This window comes from Camelina sativa, chromosome 12, assembly GCF_000633955.1.
Source record: "Camelina sativa cultivar DH55 chromosome 12, Cs, whole genome shotgun sequence".
Taxonomy (NCBI): Eukaryota; Viridiplantae; Streptophyta; class Magnoliopsida; order Brassicales; family Brassicaceae; genus Camelina; species Camelina sativa.
The window spans coordinates 21,862,361-21,878,969 of record NC_025696.1 but is presented as its reverse complement, the minus strand read 5'-3'; the positions used below and the strand labels follow the sequence as shown (position 1 = coordinate 21,878,969).

General features: G+C 34.9%; 3 protein-coding genes across 5 annotated transcripts; all 3 read right to left on the bottom strand.

The window, feature by feature from the left end:
* Nucleotides 3,177-5,780, bottom strand: LOC104732423. Of its 3 annotated transcripts, XM_010451965.2 has the most exons (10): nt 5,598-5,779; nt 5,448-5,508; nt 5,206-5,352; nt 4,945-5,114; nt 4,671-4,854; nt 4,385-4,572; nt 4,165-4,290; nt 3,966-4,078; nt 3,449-3,763; nt 3,177-3,382 (listed from the first exon to the last, which is right to left on the bottom strand). In XM_010451965.2, exons 1-10 carry the CDS (start codon nt 5,620-5,622, stop codon nt 3,314-3,316), a joined length of 1,398 nt encoding a protein of 465 aa, XP_010450267.1. In that variant the 5' UTR covers nt 5,623-5,779; the 3' UTR covers nt 3,177-3,313. The 3 variants fall into 3 exon arrangements, with proteins under 3 accessions (XP_010450267.1, XP_010450266.1, XP_019089692.1); XM_010451964.2 differs by having other exon boundaries at nt 3,177-3,763; nt 5,598-5,780; XM_019234147.1 differs by having other exon boundaries at nt 3,177-3,763; nt 5,448-5,499; nt 5,598-5,780.
* Nucleotides 6,233-10,990, bottom strand: LOC104732422 (serine/threonine-protein kinase MHK). The gene is made up of 18 exons (XM_010451963.2): nt 10,808-10,990; nt 9,986-10,294; nt 9,810-9,888; nt 9,652-9,720; nt 9,462-9,551; nt 9,223-9,361; nt 9,028-9,130; nt 8,868-8,920; nt 7,936-8,002; nt 7,611-7,719; nt 7,458-7,523; nt 7,308-7,376; nt 7,153-7,210; nt 6,954-7,058; nt 6,831-6,865; nt 6,697-6,742; nt 6,526-6,604; nt 6,233-6,436 (listed from the first exon to the last, which is right to left on the bottom strand). The coding sequence occupies exons 2-18, from the start codon at nt 9,991-9,993 to the stop codon at nt 6,295-6,297; spliced, it is 1,317 nt and encodes a 438-aa protein (XP_010450265.2). The 5' UTR covers nt 9,994-10,294; nt 10,808-10,990; the 3' UTR covers nt 6,233-6,294.
* On the bottom strand, nt 13,767-15,840 carry LOC104732421 (putative quinone-oxidoreductase homolog, chloroplastic). The gene is made up of 4 exons (XM_010451961.2): nt 15,658-15,840; nt 14,963-15,104; nt 14,692-14,783; nt 13,767-14,596 (listed from the first exon to the last, which is right to left on the bottom strand). Exons 1-4 carry the CDS (start codon nt 15,721-15,723, stop codon nt 13,907-13,909), a joined length of 990 nt encoding a protein of 329 aa, XP_010450263.1. The 5' UTR covers nt 15,724-15,840; the 3' UTR covers nt 13,767-13,906.

Below are 16,609 nucleotides of genomic sequence, written 5' to 3'. Positions count from 1 at the left end.
AAGCCACATAACCAAAAACGACTTATAGCAAAACTGGACAGAAACATTAGAAAAGAACAGTCTCAAAGACGAAACCCTAAAATTAAAACCAACCGTTAACTACCAAATCGCTCTGCTGAAAAGCTATCCCTAGACGTCACAAAGCTTCCCACAAAATTTCAGCACGATCAGGAATCAGACGAGACCACGATCTCAATTACAATCCCCAATGGTTCCAACTCGCGTCTGAGAAAACGTGACTCACGAAACTGCCAATAACTCATCGAGTTTAAATCCAAAACTACTTCTGTAAAAAGGAGAATGACGATGAAAAACTTGGGAATAAACCTACCAAATTTCATTACCTTTGAGAACGATTTGATATGCCGAAATTATTTCCTCCCAAACCCTAACGATTCTGCTCTTTCTCCTTTAATCTCCTTCACACCACAATAGACTCTCTCCTCTCTCTCTATCTCTGCAAACGGCGACCAGACACCCTAAAACCCTTAATTTTTCGCTTCTCCACTTATATACTCGGTTTAGATAACTAAACCAAACCAACCAAACCAAAATCGCGAATTAAAACAAACCCGACGACCCCAGAAATAGTGGTGTCGATCGATGCCACAAGTGTGTCGATCGACACTCCTACCAAAACCGCATAATCCGGTTCGCGGATGTTACAATGATAATCATGTTTATTTTTGGTACGGGTTGCAGTATTCTACTTATACACTAAACTATTGACAAAACACCGTAAAAGAGTGGCCAACTAATTTTTATAGAAAATACTACTATTATACAATTAAAAATTTACGACCTAAAAGGTTTATTATTTTATTGAGTATATGTTTTACCAGTGTATTTTTGAAGTAATTTAATTTACTAATAAAGTATATATACTTTAAAAAAATAATTAAATTTTGAGAAAATTTAAGTTTATTTATGGTATTAAGACGAGAAATTGTATATGTAAACTGAAACGGGTAAATTCGAATAATGAAAAACAATATATTAAATATATTTTTTTAAAAGAGGGACATAAATTTTAGATAAAAGTACGAAATCAAAAAATATAGGTAGATAAATTCAAGTGTCAAGCTTTCACTAATATGGATAAGAATTGATTATGCGACATGTAATTAACGACTTTGGAACGGACACTTTGAAAATTTTGGTATTTTTGAAAAATAATTATATAATTTTTGGATAATTTAAACTAATTAAAAAAGTATTCAACGGAGAAATCTGGTATCCCGACTAAATTTCTTACCTAATCTTTTTTAGTAAATATAGTTTAACGAGTAATTATTTAAAAGAGAACGAACATAAGATAAAAAATTCTGATGTATACGGGATGAGAGGGACAAAAGGGGATGGGTTAGGACATGAGGGGTTGTGACAGGACTTGACGTATTTTCCTTTCCAAAGTAAATACGTGTTGGTTTAAATGTTTTAAAATTTACATAAAAAAATAACGCACCTATGCTTAGCACTTGGGTTAATATAAGTTTTAGTCATTTTACGAATTTAAAGTTTGTATGAAATATATTGTCTCGTGCTTTGGAACGGATTACTACCTTGAGACGGGTATTTTTAGAATTTTGGATATTTTTAAAAATATTTTGAGAGTTTTTGAGAATTATAATTTCTACTTACTATAGAAATTATATTAAACGTACAAATGGTGAATACATGTATTTCATCTAAATTTCTTAGCCAAAATTTATTAATAACATTATTATATTGATAATTATTTAAAATAAAATGTTTATGGGACATAAAAAATCAAATGGGATGGATCAGGACGGGATATGATGAGATTGAACTGGACGAGATTTAACACCCCGTAACAATATTACTTTAACATTTTCAACAAACAAGGGCTTATCATTGATTATTATGGATGGATTGCAAAAAATTATATATTTTCTAGCTGATGAAGATGATGATCATGTTTATTTTCGGTACGGGTTGGTATTCTACATATACACCAAAATATTGACAAAACACCGTAAAAGATTTGCCAACTAATTTTTATAAAAAAGTACTACTATTATACTATTATTTCACAGAATATATGTTTTACCAGTGTTTTTCTGAAGTAATTTAATATACTAATTAAGTACATATACTTTAAAAACAATAGTTAAATTTTGAGAAAATTCCAGTATATGTAAACTGAAACAGGTAAATTTTTTACTCAATCTCTTTCAGTAAAGATTATCTAACAAGTAATTATTTACAAGGAAACGAACATAAGATAAAAAAAAATTCTGAGGAATATGGGACAAGACGGGACGAGACCATACTCGATGAGATGATACAAGATGAGACGGGATGAGATAGGAAGAGAGGAGATGGGTTAAAACGTGAGGGGATGGGATGGGACTTTGACGTGTTTCCCGTTCCAAAGTAAACACGTCTAGGTTTAATTTTTTTTTTTAATTTACATAAAAATAATGCACATATACTATAGCACCCGGGTTAATATAAAATTTAGTTATTTTACAAAAAAATAATGCACATATACTATAGCACCCGAGTTAATATAAAATTTAGTTATTTTACAAATTTAAAATTTATATGTAAATATTTTTCACCGTGCTACAGCATGGCTTACTACTTAGGGGGTGTATTCAAACCATGATTTTGGAGAATTTGATGGGATTTAGGAAATTTAGAATTTTGATAGATTTTAGAGAAGTTCATATGATTTTCTGTAAAATTCTTCCAAATCTCACCTAAAACCATGAGATTTGGATTTATGTATTTTTAACTAAACAAATCCTTCAGAATCCTTCAGAATCCTAAAAATTATTAAAATCCTAATCCACAAAACTGTTTTGAATAACAGTAGATTTTAAAGTAGATTTTTAAATCATCAGTTCAATAACAAGAGATTTTAATGGATTTTAAAGTAGATTTATAAATCATCAGTTCAATAACAGTGGATTTTAATAGACTTTTTAAAATCTATGATTGAATAACATAGAATTTGTAAATTTCAGACAAATCACTTAAAATGTCAAGTTGAATACACCTCCCTTAGTTTTAATGGTATTAATGAGAATTACCCTTATTAGTTATTATTATATGTCCAAATTCTTAAACTTTTCTCAATGCATCTTTTTAATTAATTATTTTGCTGAGATTTGCTTTTCCAAAACTCCATTTATTACCATATACTACAGTTTACTAAAACAAAATAAGAGAATCCGATCGAACCGGTGATAACAGGTCAAGTTTTCTAAACATCCTGTTTTATATTAGTTTATCACACCGTCAACTTTATTTTTAACATATAAGATGTTTGACGCTTGCATACTTTTCACTCAACATACCACAAGCGTCGAGTGGTTCGCCAATCTAAGCTTGGTTTCGCCTCGGCCACTTTCCCCTCGTCAAACCACAAGCGTCGAGTGGTTCGCCAATCTAAGCTTGGTTTCGCGTCGGCCACTTTCCCCTCTTCTAACCACAAGCGTCGAGCTATGTGCAAATCAATGCTAGGCTCACTTTCAGTCACAGACTCAGACTCAGGATTTGGAACACGCGCAAGTTTTGGCCCTCCAATGAACTTCTGAGGCCCAATGCAACGCTTCGGCGAGACCTTATGCGTGAGGTTGTTTAACCGGGGACTTGGGAACGTACGCAGTTTGTGCTGAGCCTCATTCGCTACATTTTGGCTGACTACGGAAATATGTTTAACAACCCATATTGAAGCCAAGGTCATGAATACAACAATCAGAGCAACTGATATTATGTCTAATCCTCCTCCCACCTGAAATTATTTCATTAACCACAAATTAAGCACTAATAATAATAATGGATTCCCCAAAATCTAAACCGGTATGCGATATATGGTCCTAAAATGTATTCAATGTGGATCAATTAAACCGATCCAAAACAAACCGGAAACAAAAAGATCTAACCGGCTGTCACATCGATCATGTTTTAAAATCAAAGAGGTACTAAGCACAAACCTTGGGTAGTGTGAAGTTCCTTTTAGGCAGAAATACAAGATTCTTATCAGCATGGTCAAGACTATAGCATAGCAAGTTGCAGATTGTTAGCGCCGTAGCTGGGTCCCGGCTTGCTATAAAACAAAACACATACGCAATTCATTTTCATAACCAAGAAAGATGCATAACCATCTGAAAAAAAAAATGTGCTTGTTGTTACCTGGAATGTCGAATATCTGTTTGTCAGGTGGGATACCAAGAAGCTCTCCAAGGAATACTCGGGCTCGGGCACGTTCCTCCCGAGAAAGCAAATCTCCATGAGTCATAACTACTGCTGGCTTGTCATCTAGAAACCATATTCAAGTTCTTTGTTGAGATCAAAACAAAGTAAAAAAGACTGTTTTGAAGCTTACAGTTAATATAAAAACTGACTAACCAACCTTTAAACGATAGTAACGGACAGTTAAAGGCAGTGGATACCATATGAGCATAGCTCGTTTCACTCTCCATCGATTTCAAGATTTCGACCGCATCAACAACAAAGATAACAGAGTTCACTTTCCTTATCTCAGAACCGGTACCACTATCTCGGATCAGTCTATCCTTTAAATCCGAGCTATCCGATGCCCTGAACATATGAAAAAGCTCACCAAGTTAACAAAAAAAGAAGTAATTAAAGCCTACAAGGTTTAAGAATAGTCAAAATAGTAGAATAAGAATCAAAACCAGATGACAGGTTCGCCGTGATGCACGCCTCTTGTCATCCACTGCTCAATCATACTAGTGTTATCAGATGATGATGAGATATGGCTCAAGCCACGCGTGTCATATAAGCAAAAAGAAGCAGAACCTCCTCTTGGCATCTCATATTCCTCAAGAAAATATGTGCCTCCTTTAGACTGCTTACCAACTGCGATTCGAGAGCACAGAAAAAAAAAAAAACATGATTTAATCAATCTCACCTCTAAAATAGAAACTAAATCAAACATATATACTTTACATGATTCTTGAGCTCTATCTGGAGAAAACTCATCATCTTCAATCACTCTTGTGATCCGATTAACAAGGCTACTCTTCCCGGCCCCTTTCGGACCAACAAGGATGATCGATGTCGTCTTTTGAACATCGTAATCGCTCACTTTCCCATCAGACCATGATCCAGGAGTATAGCTATATCAACCATAACAGCCAAAAAAAACATCACCAAGTAGAACTAACACAGAATCTTTTAATTAGAAGAAAAAGAAAAGAAAAAAAAAACCTCAAAATATCGTTTCTGGCTTGTCTAAGTCTCCGTTTGCTGCTTTTGAGCAACAGATCATGACTTTGTAGAATCTCCTGGTAAGCCTTATCTCTCCTTCTCAAATCAGCAACATGATTCGAGAAATCCTTAAACCCTAAATCATCACTGCCACATAAAAAGAAAGCACATAATCATCACTTTCTTGATTATATATGATCATCCTCAATAAAAAAACAGTGATAAAAGAGTATTACTAATACCTGAAACAACAAGAACAAGGAGATGATGATGATGATCTTGAAGATCCTTCCTCTACAACATCTTTTAAAACAAAAATCCCTTTTATCTTTTCAGTTAAATCAAACATGCAAACCAATTTTAGAAACAATGAAAAGATCCGTGAAATTTACCATCTTTGATAGTATCACCACCCATGGCTTGCCTACAAGGGTTCTTATTTTGTACTTCGTTGCAGAGTTTTCTCAGACTTACAACTTCAGAATCTTGTTTTGATAGAAATTCATTTTTCAATATCTATCCGTATTGTTGGACTTGTTCGCTTTACTATTTAGGGAATATTAATATTCACATCAAAATCAAAATAAAAAAGAGATATTAACGAATCTAAATTTCTTGAAATTTTCGTCTAGATAAGCCAAGATAAATATAACTAAAAATATCGAAAAGACGAAAAATCCAACATTAATTATAAACGAACTCAAAGATTACATATTAATATTTTTATGGTGAAGTACCACATCAAGATTTAAATGATTGATTCGTTTGGTTGATTCAAATGATTGGATTAGTTTGGTTTTTATGATGAGTCCAAGGAAAAAATTGTGAACTTTTTTTAATTTGTTTAATATTATGATTTTTAACACAAAAGCTCAGAGGGGAAATTTGTATCACCCAAAACCCAATTTTTACAAATTAAAAAGGGGATTTAAGAAGAATAAAATTGGTGACAAAAAAAATTTAACAATCTTCCTCTGTTATGTTTTGTTTTGTGTTTTGCTATCTTCTGACAAACCTCTGTTATTTACTCTCTTTTTTTTTTTTTTTTTACTAAACAGAGTATGGGGGTGGGGGGGGAATTAATTAGATTCAGAGGTAATGACTTTGTTGAAACGGCGCAGACACAGCCATCCACGGGCGGTCCAACATATTCGGTTGCATTGATGATGTCATTGTGAACCCTGTCGTCGACTGTGGAGGTACCCCCACTGTTGTGTGTTGCTGCATTGGACTGCTCACAACAACAATAAAAAAAACCTGATTAGCCCTTTTGTTTTTTCACATACAATGGAACCGTAGTGACAACTTCAGTAATCTGACCTGAACGACAGGGATAAAGGAGATGATTCAATGGGCGCGTGGAGGCCATTATTATCAGGAGAGAGCAGAGACCAGAAAACTGCAAGTGTTCAAAACAGAGAGAGATTCAACAACAACCTTTCTCAGAGAAGAATAACCAACAAATCTGATCATATGCTCAAGTTTCATTACCTGATGGTTCCCGATCATTATTGACACCAGGGCAAAAGAGAAAATTCTGCATATGTAAACCACTTATTCAGTTAGATTCAACAAGAGGTTTAACAATGCTAATTAATAGATGTTCATTGGCGTCTAAGCTTTACTTCGCTCATGTCCTGAGATACACTGCGGACCATTTCTGCAAAAGTAAAGATTTGAACCCTTGCTCAATGTCGATTTGTGTCAAATATTATAACCCACTGTGTACACGAAGGAATGATACTTACCCACTTTGGGAGCACTTGGTTTTACAGCCAGTGTCAAGCCAAGAAAACACTCTTCAGGTTCAGTGTTAAAGTCCCAGAGATTTAGCTCAAGATTAGGCATGGCCGCTGCAAGAATACGACAAAATTTAATTGAAATTACTCTTTAACGGTCATGAAAGCAGCACATACATGAAGCAGAAACGAAGAAAAAAAGCCTCACCCATGTTATTAAGCCTCAGCTCAAGGTCATGAAGAGGATAAGAAGCCTGTGTAGCCATCTGTTCAGAATAATAGATCATTACATTTTCAACTGTACTGAGAGGAGGACAGTGTGTGAGATAGAATCAAAAGAAGCAAAGGGAATATTCAACTTACACTGAAAAACGGATGATTTAGTGCCTGATCAGCAGTTGGTCTTTTCAATGGATCCCATGAACAAAGTCGCTGTTGATATACAAAATCAAGATTAACGAAAAATAATAACTTTCTGAAGAGTGGTAAGAAAGAGTGAACACAAGAACTCACATTGATCAAATCAATAGCTTCGGGAGCAGCATTCGGGAGTAGATCACCAATTCGTGTCTGCGGAAACTGTCACAAGATATTCAAAGACCAAAGTGAATATTTACGTACAAATAATTATATTAAGCAACTTATCTTTTCTTTAAGAACTCTTACTTCTGTGTGACTAAAACTCATAATTCGAGATATGCTTTTCGCTTCAGGGAACGTGGTCCAGTCCGGCTTGCCAAGAACACAGCAGATCTTGTATAATTGATCTATCTCACTGCTCATAAGCAAATCATTTATATCAGTTTTCACTGAATATTCTATCTTCAAGTGTGTATACACAGATTTGACAATACAAGCAAAAATGGACAATTTTAATTCATTGTTCTGATAGAATATCACTTCAGGTTAGAACATTAGGCAGCAATAAACAAATTATGGACGAAAGAAAACTACGCAGAGATTAAGTTTGGTCAAAGGGAAAAAAATTCACCTTTCACCAGGAAATAACGGGGATAAAGCGTAAAGCTCAGCTAATATTGCCCCCACTGCCCACATGTCTGCAGTTTTTAAAAATGTTAATATACAATGGAAGACAAAAAGAAAGAAAGAAAAGTTTTGAACTATTAGCGATGGTTCAGCTTTTGATATGATACAACTGAGATGTGATTAAGTACAAAAAGTTTTTGCAAATGTACCAACTGCAGGAGTGTATGATGAAGACTGTAGCAAAACTTCTGGAGCTCGATACCTGTTGCAATCAGAGCCAATTTACAAATTATTAGTCTATCTATATCACCTTAGACTACATACATTTATGCATAAATGCAAAGACAATATCAAAGAGAAATCATTTACCAACGTGTGGACACATATTCAGTGTAAGGAGGCATAGATGCAACTTCTCTAGCCAACCCAAAGTCAGCAATTTTCAGGATATTGTTGGTCACCAGCAAATTCTCTTGCGAAACAGAACAAAACTTAATTTTTAAGATGTACTCAAAGAGAGGAAACCATTTCATTTAGTATAATATAAAGTAGCAAAAGACATACCGGGTTTTAGATCACGATGGAAATACCCGTTTTTATGCATGTGGGCAAGCCCTTGCAGCATCTGAGACATAAAACTTCTTATTTCTCCTTCGGAAAAGTTTCGTTCCCTTTCTTTCATTATATGGTACAGATTGTGGTCCTAGTCAAATCATTTATCCAAGATCAATGAGAACATATTCTCTAGTATAAGAGAGTATAGTATCCTAGAGAGGAAAAGAAAGCGAAGNCACATGTCTGCAGTTTTTAAAAATGTTAATATACAATGGAAGACAAAAAGAAAGAAAGAAAAGTTTTGAACTATTAGCGATGGTTCAGCTTTTGATATGATACAACTGAGATGTGATTAAGTACAAAAAGTTTTTGCAAATGTACCAACTGCAGGAGTGTATGATGAAGACTGTAGCAAAACTTCTGGAGCTCGATACCTGTTGCAATCAGAGCCAATTTACAAATTATTAGTCTATCTATATCACCTTAGACTACATACATTTATGCATAAATGCAAAGACAATATCAAAGAGAAATCATTTACCAACGTGTGGACACATATTCAGTGTAAGGAGGCATAGATGCAACTTCTCTAGCCAACCCAAAGTCAGCAATTTTCAGGATATTGTTGGTCACCAGCAAATTCTCTTGCGAAACAGAACAAAACTTAATTTTTAAGATGTACTCAAAGAGAGGAAACCATTTCATTTAGTATAATATAAAGTAGCAAAAGACATACCGGGTTTTAGATCACGATGGAAATACCCGTTTTTATGCATGTGGGCAAGCCCTTGCAGCATCTGAGACATAAAACTTCTTATTTCTCCTTCGGAAAAGTTTCGTTCCCTTTCTTTCATTATATGGTACAGATTGTGGTCCTAGTCAAATCATTTATCCAAGATCAATGAGAACATATTCTCTAGTATAAGAGAGTATAGTATCCTAGAGAGGAAAAGAAAGCGAAGAGATCGCCTTTACCATGCACTCGAAGATGAAAAACAGCTCATTATGTTCCCTCACGATCTCCTTCAACTTTATGATATGAGGATGATTTAGCTTACGAAGAGCCTGTAAAAGTAAAACTATATATCATCATCCTTGAACACAAAACATAGAGATCATAGACCATATATACTGTCTGCATAGCCTCAGAGGATTCAATAATCACCTTTACTTCTCGCAGATTGACACACTCTTCCCAGTAATAAAATTTTCTCTTCATCTTCTTAACAGCAACCTGAGGAAACATGAGGGTATATGTCGAATAAGCCGACACAATCGCTACATGAGTGAAAAAAAAAAAAACATTTACATTCAACAACTTACAACTTCATATGTTTCCAAATTTACGGCTTTATATACACTACCACAAGTACCATCACCAAGCTCTTCTAAAATCTTATACCTACACAGAAGCAAAACCACAAAGCTCATCACTTTCTCCCAACTGCGCAAGTCCAATATATATATATATATGCAACAATAAAGAGAAAGAAACAAACCTTTCCATTATTCCGTTATTCAGGCGATACGAGACAATGTTAAAAAAACAAAATCGTCAATTAACCTCTGAGAACCTCCAGTAAGTAGTATCTACTCTTTGAACACAAGAAGCGTGACAAGATTGCATAAACGGTTTACTTCTTGGCTGTAGCATGAAACATAGACTGTAAACAAGAACCAACTTCTCATCATAACACTGATTAGTTATAGTAATCTGAAAAGTTATCAACATTGTTCAAGGAGGAGCAGCTTCTACAAGCTGCAATCAACAAGCTTCATCCACAACAAATCTCCAACTACAAAGTTATCTGCCAACAAAAATCTTTCATTTTAATAAGAATGATTTAATCTAGATCGGTTATATTGAATAAGGAACTCTAAAAGCCATATAGCTAGATTCTACAGTTACAAAGTCTCAAACTTTATTAATTTTTGAGTCAATCTCGAGAAGAACAAATCAGAAGAATTAGCGCAGAGAACGGAATAATCAGAAGAATTTGCAGAGTTATTAAAAAATAAAATCGATTTTTACAGAAATTGAGAAATATAAACAAACAAAAACAATCAAATCGGATTTATTAAAACACAAAAACCCAAAAAAAAAAGGTTTTTTCTGACCTATGCTCCATTAATGGAAGAAACAAAAAAGCTTATATGAACACAACAGATTAAAAAAAAAAAAAACATAATCTTTACAATTAGTTCTTCTTTGTAAATATTTTAATAGATTAAATTTAATTAATTTTATCAAAACCTAAAGCATTCAAGAAAGAAAAAAAGTGAAGAAAAATCTAAGAAGATCGAGTAGAGTTGTTCCTCACCATTGATGGGTTGATAATCAGAATTGGAGACGAATTAAAGGATCTGATGAAGAAATTACAAGAAACATCAATGTCGTTTATGTTTTAGAGAAGATGAAATTAAGAGAAGCTAAAAAAAAAAAAAATAGAGATAATTCTATAGGTGAAGAGAGAGACAGAGAGAGAGGGAAAAAAAAAAACAGATTGCTTAGGAAGCCATGGGAGAAGAAAGAAAAAGAAGAAAAAATATTGAAGAAGAAGATGAAGGAGGAAAACAAAAGAAAATTGATTAATTAATTGAAATTAAATTATTAGTTTTAAGGAAATAAAATATTAACGAAAAAAGATAATTAATTGATTTTTTTTGGTTTTTGGATATATTATTTTAGAAAACTAAAAAAATAAGGGAAAAAGAGAAACGGAGGAAAATGCTTGGTTGTGGTGGGGAAGGCAACGGTGGTCCCCTTCAAGAGCGATATTAATATTTTGTGGATTTTCTTGAAATGACGAAAAGGTCCTTGAACTACTCGTGTATTACGGGAAGGTTCCACTTGCTAAGTCTTTCAAGATAAGAATTGACGTGGTCGCAGATAGTCTAATGGGCTTTTTGTCATCAAGGAGTAATTGGGCTTTAGAAGTTGTTAGGTCTGTTTTATCCTCACAAGTTTGGCTCATGGCAAAACGACAAGGCAGTAAGCTGTGGAACTTCGGTTTCTTTCGTTCGGTTTTCTGGTTTTTTTTATTTAACAATTATACCACATTGGATACTCAATGTTTTCCAATGTACCATATTGGGAATTCCTTTTTTAGTGTACCACATCACAGTTTCTTAAATGACGATTATACCCTCCTTTCTTTTGATATTGAAAAACAATTGAAAAAACTTTTTTGGTCCAGCTTTATTCTCTCTCTCCGGTCTCTCCGCTTTCTTTCCGATTTCAACTTTTCTTCTTCTCAATTTTCTTTCGATCTCTCTCTTCGACTCGGTCAGTTTTATAACAGTTCTGACCTCTTTATCCGAAGATCTCCGCATGCAAATCTGAAACTCTTCAATGGATGCAAGAAACGAATCAATCTCGGCTAACCAGAAAGTGGCTTCGCTCGATTTCGTGGTCGCAAATCAACTGTAAGTACAACACACAACAGTTTCTACCAATTTTACCCCAATCGTTTCAACCCTAATCGTTTTTACCAATTTCGTGGTTCCCATAGGTTTAACAGACAGGATTTGGGAACAAACACGGTCGCGGTTGGGATGGAGAGAGAGAACCAAACGTTTGGACCTACTCCCAACTTCGTCCTCATTCCAGAAAGTCAAGATGAGGATATTCTATAAGTTTTTTCCACTTTTAATAAGTGGTTTCTTTTTGACATTTATGGAAGAATAAATTCTGAAACTTTGGTTTTGTCCACACAGTGAAAACAGTTGTCCTGTCAATGTAATGGGAACAAACTCTCTGGAAGTGGATAAAGAGGACAATATTATGTAAGATTTCTCGGTTTAGCGTCTTATTGACCAATTGTTGTGGACATGTTTTAAAAGTTTTGTTGTTGTCCACACAGTAACGACTCCAGAAGCAATTTTGGTCTTCCCAATGATATCCCTGTCCCAGCTGGTGTTTGTGAAGTTCAACAAGCAGATTCATCTCTAAACACCGATAACACTGCCACCAACACAATTCAAAAACAGCAGTCGGAGGACAATATCATGTAAGTTTTCTCTGTTTGGCGTCTTATTGACAAATTACTGTGGACATTTTTTATACGTTTTTGTTGTTGTCCACACAGTGACGACTCCAGAAACAATTGTGGTCTTCCTAATGATATCCCTGTCCCAACTGGTGTTTGTGAAGTTCAACAAGATATCCCATCTACAGAGCATGGACCACTGCTTTCAAGAGTGAAATGCTTACTGTTACGTTCTCCATGCCTTCAGAGCAGAATCTCAAAGGAGAGTTTCGTAGATAGTAGACACAAATAAACACTGCTTCTCACAATAACTTTGTCCATCAAACGGATAGACAAAAAAAAGTCTACGGGAGCAACACAATTTTGAAAGGGACATTGTCCACCGTCATTAATCATTGTCTACGCATAATTAGTCTAAACAAAATGGCCCAAAATGAAAGTCTATTAACAGACAAAAAAAAACAGACAATTGAAACTCTATTAACTTTTTCCGTCACCTAACATGTCCCTCTATCCTAACATCCCAAAAAAAAAAAAAAAATGGTTCAGGTTTTTGTCCACAATAAATGTCAAGACATTGCTTTTTGACCTTCTACCACCGAAAAAGATCAGAAAAAGGCTGTCCCATTTTATGAAACAACATAAAATAATAAAAGACAGATTCTCTTTATCATATTAGCGGAAGGGTAAAAATGTCATTATATGTAACATTTGTGGTAAATCGAAAAAGACATTTCAATTGTGGCAGATTGGAAAATTTTTATGGAAAATGTGGTACATTGAATTAAATTCTCTTTTTTAAGTATCAAAAATTTTGCCAAAATTAAAAACCAAAGAAATTTAAAACCAATACTAACCGAATTTTGAAATATATTTTTGTTTCCGTTTTTCGGTTAGGTTTTGAAATTCAAAAAAACCCAATATTAACCGAATTTTTGAATTTTGTTTAAAAAATACTGTTTTTCGGTTATTGTGGAATAATTTTGGTTTGATTGGAATAGTTTGGTTAGTTCGGTTATTAAGAAAAATGGTCTAACTTTCCGTACAAACAGTAAATCCTGTAATCAAACAAAATTTAAAAAATTGGTTAATTGAGAACCGAACCAGACTAACCAAAGTTCTCGGTTAACCAAACAAAATTTCACAGATTGTTGATCCAGTTAATAAATAACCCATAACCAAAACCGAACTGGAACAATCAAAATCTTGGTTCGGTTTGGATCATTATCCCAGCCCAATAGGTCCATAAGGTTTGATACAATTCGATCCAAACTCAACCATTTCAACGATGTGGTAGAACAAATAATACCTATTTCATCCAAAGTGTCTTGTTATATCAAACAAAACAACATAAAGCAATGTGTGTAAACTGGAAACAAACTTTGAACTTCTATTATCACAGACAGTTAAAAGATGGGGAAAAAAAAACTATTACGGCTCGACAATGATCTTCCCAGTAGCATGTCCATCGATACTTTTGGCCCAAGCATCCTCCGCTTTGCTCAGAGGGTGCTTCGAGTCGATCACTGTCTTCAATTTCCCTTCTTTCACTAGATTGACCATATACTCCAGATTCTCAGCTTTTGGGATCAACAAGAGCGGCACCAATTGCTTCTTTGACATGGTTATTTTCTTAACCGCATAAGTCCACATAGCACTAGGCCCAGGCGTGATATCTATCACCTTCCCGTTTTCCGACAAGTTTGGTTCGAAAGTCGAAAACGGTATCCCGTTTGCACAATGGACTACAGCATCATATTTCTTACCCGACGGACTCTTGAGAGCTGCTCCCTCAGGAGTCTTGTAGTCGAGAACCTCATCCGCTCCTAAAGATTTGACAAAGTCAATGTTACGAGCACCACATGTGGCGGTTACATGAGCGTTCCCAAGTTTTGCTAGCTGGACTGCATAGTGGCCAACCCCACCAGATGCTGCTGTGATCAAGATGTTTGCCTGCTTGCCTGTACCATCCAGCTTCAGCCCCGCAGGCTGAGTTAGAGCCTGGAGTGCGGTTAGACCTGCCACAGGCAAAGCGGCTGCTTCAGCTGCTCCCACTTCTTGGGGTCTTTTGACTGTCAGTTTCTCGCTTGCAACGGCAAACTCAGCAAGTCCACCTCCAGTCTGAAAACAACCAAAAAGAACAGTTACTATTTCTTGTTTTTAACTAGTAAGAGTAATTGCTACAACATTAATAACTGCAATAGCTTGTCCCTTACTAGATGGTTGAGAACCGCTACAACTTTGTCACCAGCCTTAAAATTCTTGACTCCTGATCCAACCTCAACGACCTCTCCAGCAACATCAGTAGCTGTTTAAAAAACACAATATATCAAAGGTTGTTCCATCGACATTTAGAAAGCCTATATATATATATATATATATGTCTTCTTTAAAATAAGTACAAAACCCCAAACAAAGCCCTCTACGCAAAATAACCAATTTTTTTTTTTAATACAGAAACTAAAACCTTGAAAGCAATTAGAATACCAGGAATGCAGGGGAACTTGCGGGGCAGAAAAGGCCTGATCAATCCTTTTTGAATTTTCCAATCAACAGGGTTTAGACTAGTAGCTTCTAATTTCAGGAAAACCTCATTGCTCTTGGGTGATGGAACCGGAACTTGGACATGCTGAAAACATAACTCAGACAGACAAGCACACGTATTAATCATCAAATACGAGAATGCCTCACAANAAAAAAAAAAAAAAAAAAAAAAAAAAAAAAAAAAAAAAGACTACTAGCAGAAAAATGTCACCTTTAAATCAGAAAACATATCTACCACATATGAGAAGAGGGCAAACTACCTTCACACCATAATCTTAATCATTAACACTTAAAACACTTTTTACCAAATGTAATCCAAATCACAGCCTGATGATTAAAACTATGACTAATAATAATATAACAAATCACAGCTCTGTATGAAATTAGAGTTCAAAGTAAGATGTCAAATACGAAGACATGATTCTTAATACAATACATCATGTAATCTAGTAGTAAGCTCTGCAATCCAATCCAATCGAATCGACGATTCAAAATCACCGAAGATTCTCCAAAATCAACGAATCGTACGCACATGCGACACTAGTATACATCGGCGGAGGGAATCGAATCGCAATTACCCAGCAGGTTATAATGGAACATTTGGAAAAGAGAGAGAGAGAGAGAGGGAGAATAAAAACCTTCAAACCAGCGGCGCCACCGCCGTAAGAATCGTACTGAAGAGCGTGCATGAGTTTCCCGGCCATTGGTAAACGATGACGACGATCTCTGAATCCGAAACAACAACAAGGGTGTGCTTCGAGAGTTTTTGATCTTTCTAATTAAAAAAAAAAAAAATTGGCTGCAGTGTTGCCACATCACCTCAAGTATGTAAAGGTGGTGCGAAATTGATGACATGTAGCAATCTGGATCACAGACTCACAGGTGGATCCTTGTGATGAGTTTGATTAATTTTACTGACCATTGATTTTAATTATTCAAATTGTTTTAACATATTTGATAGATTGTTTTTCTAAAAGGTGAAAAAAAAAAATTCTAGTTTTCTCTATGAAATTATAAACCCGCCTGATGTGCGGATTTAAAATCTTTAACATAAAATGAAATTTAACCAAAAAAATATAAAATAAATATTTTTAGTAAGTAAAAACTATTATAAAAATATATAGATACACGAAATTTTCCAATGTGGTATTTGGTGTAAAATGTGCTATTCTACAGTTGATACTATTAATCCGTTTTCTTTGAAAGTTCTTGCTCTTGTGAAGTTTGGGATTTATCTCTCACTCCGGTCTCATCAAAGGGTTTCCATATGTGTCTGGTGTACTCGAATTTGAATTTTGTTTTCTGGAGGGATGCCTCTCAACAGGGTGATCCATATCAACTTTTTCACTTACCATAGATTTTATGGACAATCTAAAAGGCCATAAATAAAAAAGTTTTTTAATGTTTAGAGATCGAGGCGAATAATATAATTGCTCAGGATTTGGGCGATAAGTTAGCCTGCAAAGAGGCGCTCTCTTTTACAGCAGTCATGTCAGCTCCATTTTGTCTTCGGATGTCCAGGTTTCTCCACCTATTTTTCAGATTGATGGTTCTTGGAAAGCAACTAATGTGCATTCAGGATTGGGTTGG

Bases quoted from the DNA above. Each gene is read 5' to 3' on its own strand.
- LOC104732423 (XM_010451964.2), bottom strand. From the start codon at position 5,622: ATGGGTGGTGATACTATCAAAGATG. The intron at 4,573-4,670 runs GTTTTGATTCTT...TCATATGTTCAG, and splicing joins CACGGCGAACCTGTCATCTG to GGCATCGGATAGCTCGGATT. The intron at 3,764-3,965 runs GTTTGTGCTTAG...AAATAATTTCAG, and splicing joins GGAACTTCACACTACCCAAG to GTGGGAGGAGGATTAGACAT.
- LOC104732422 (XM_010451963.2), bottom strand. The intron at 7,211-7,307 runs GTAAGTTGAATA...TATTCTGAACAG, and splicing joins TAAATCATCCGTTTTTCAGT to ATGGCTACACAGGCTTCTTA. The intron at 6,866-6,953 runs GTAAGTATCATT...TTACTTTTGCAG, and splicing joins ACCAAGTGCTCCCAAAGTGG to AAATGGTCCGCAGTGTATCT.
- LOC104732421 (XM_010451961.2), bottom strand. From the start codon at position 15,723: ATGGCCGGGAAACTCATGCACGCTCTTCAGTACGATTCTTACGGCGGT. The intron at 15,105-15,657 runs GTTTTTATTCTC...TTATGTTTTCAG, and splicing joins GTGGCGCCGCTGGTTTGAAG to CATGTCCAAGTTCCGGTTCC. The intron at 14,784-14,962 runs GTATTCTAATTG...TTTTTTAAACAG, and splicing joins CAAGTTCCCCTGCATTCCTG to CTACTGATGTTGCTGGAGAG.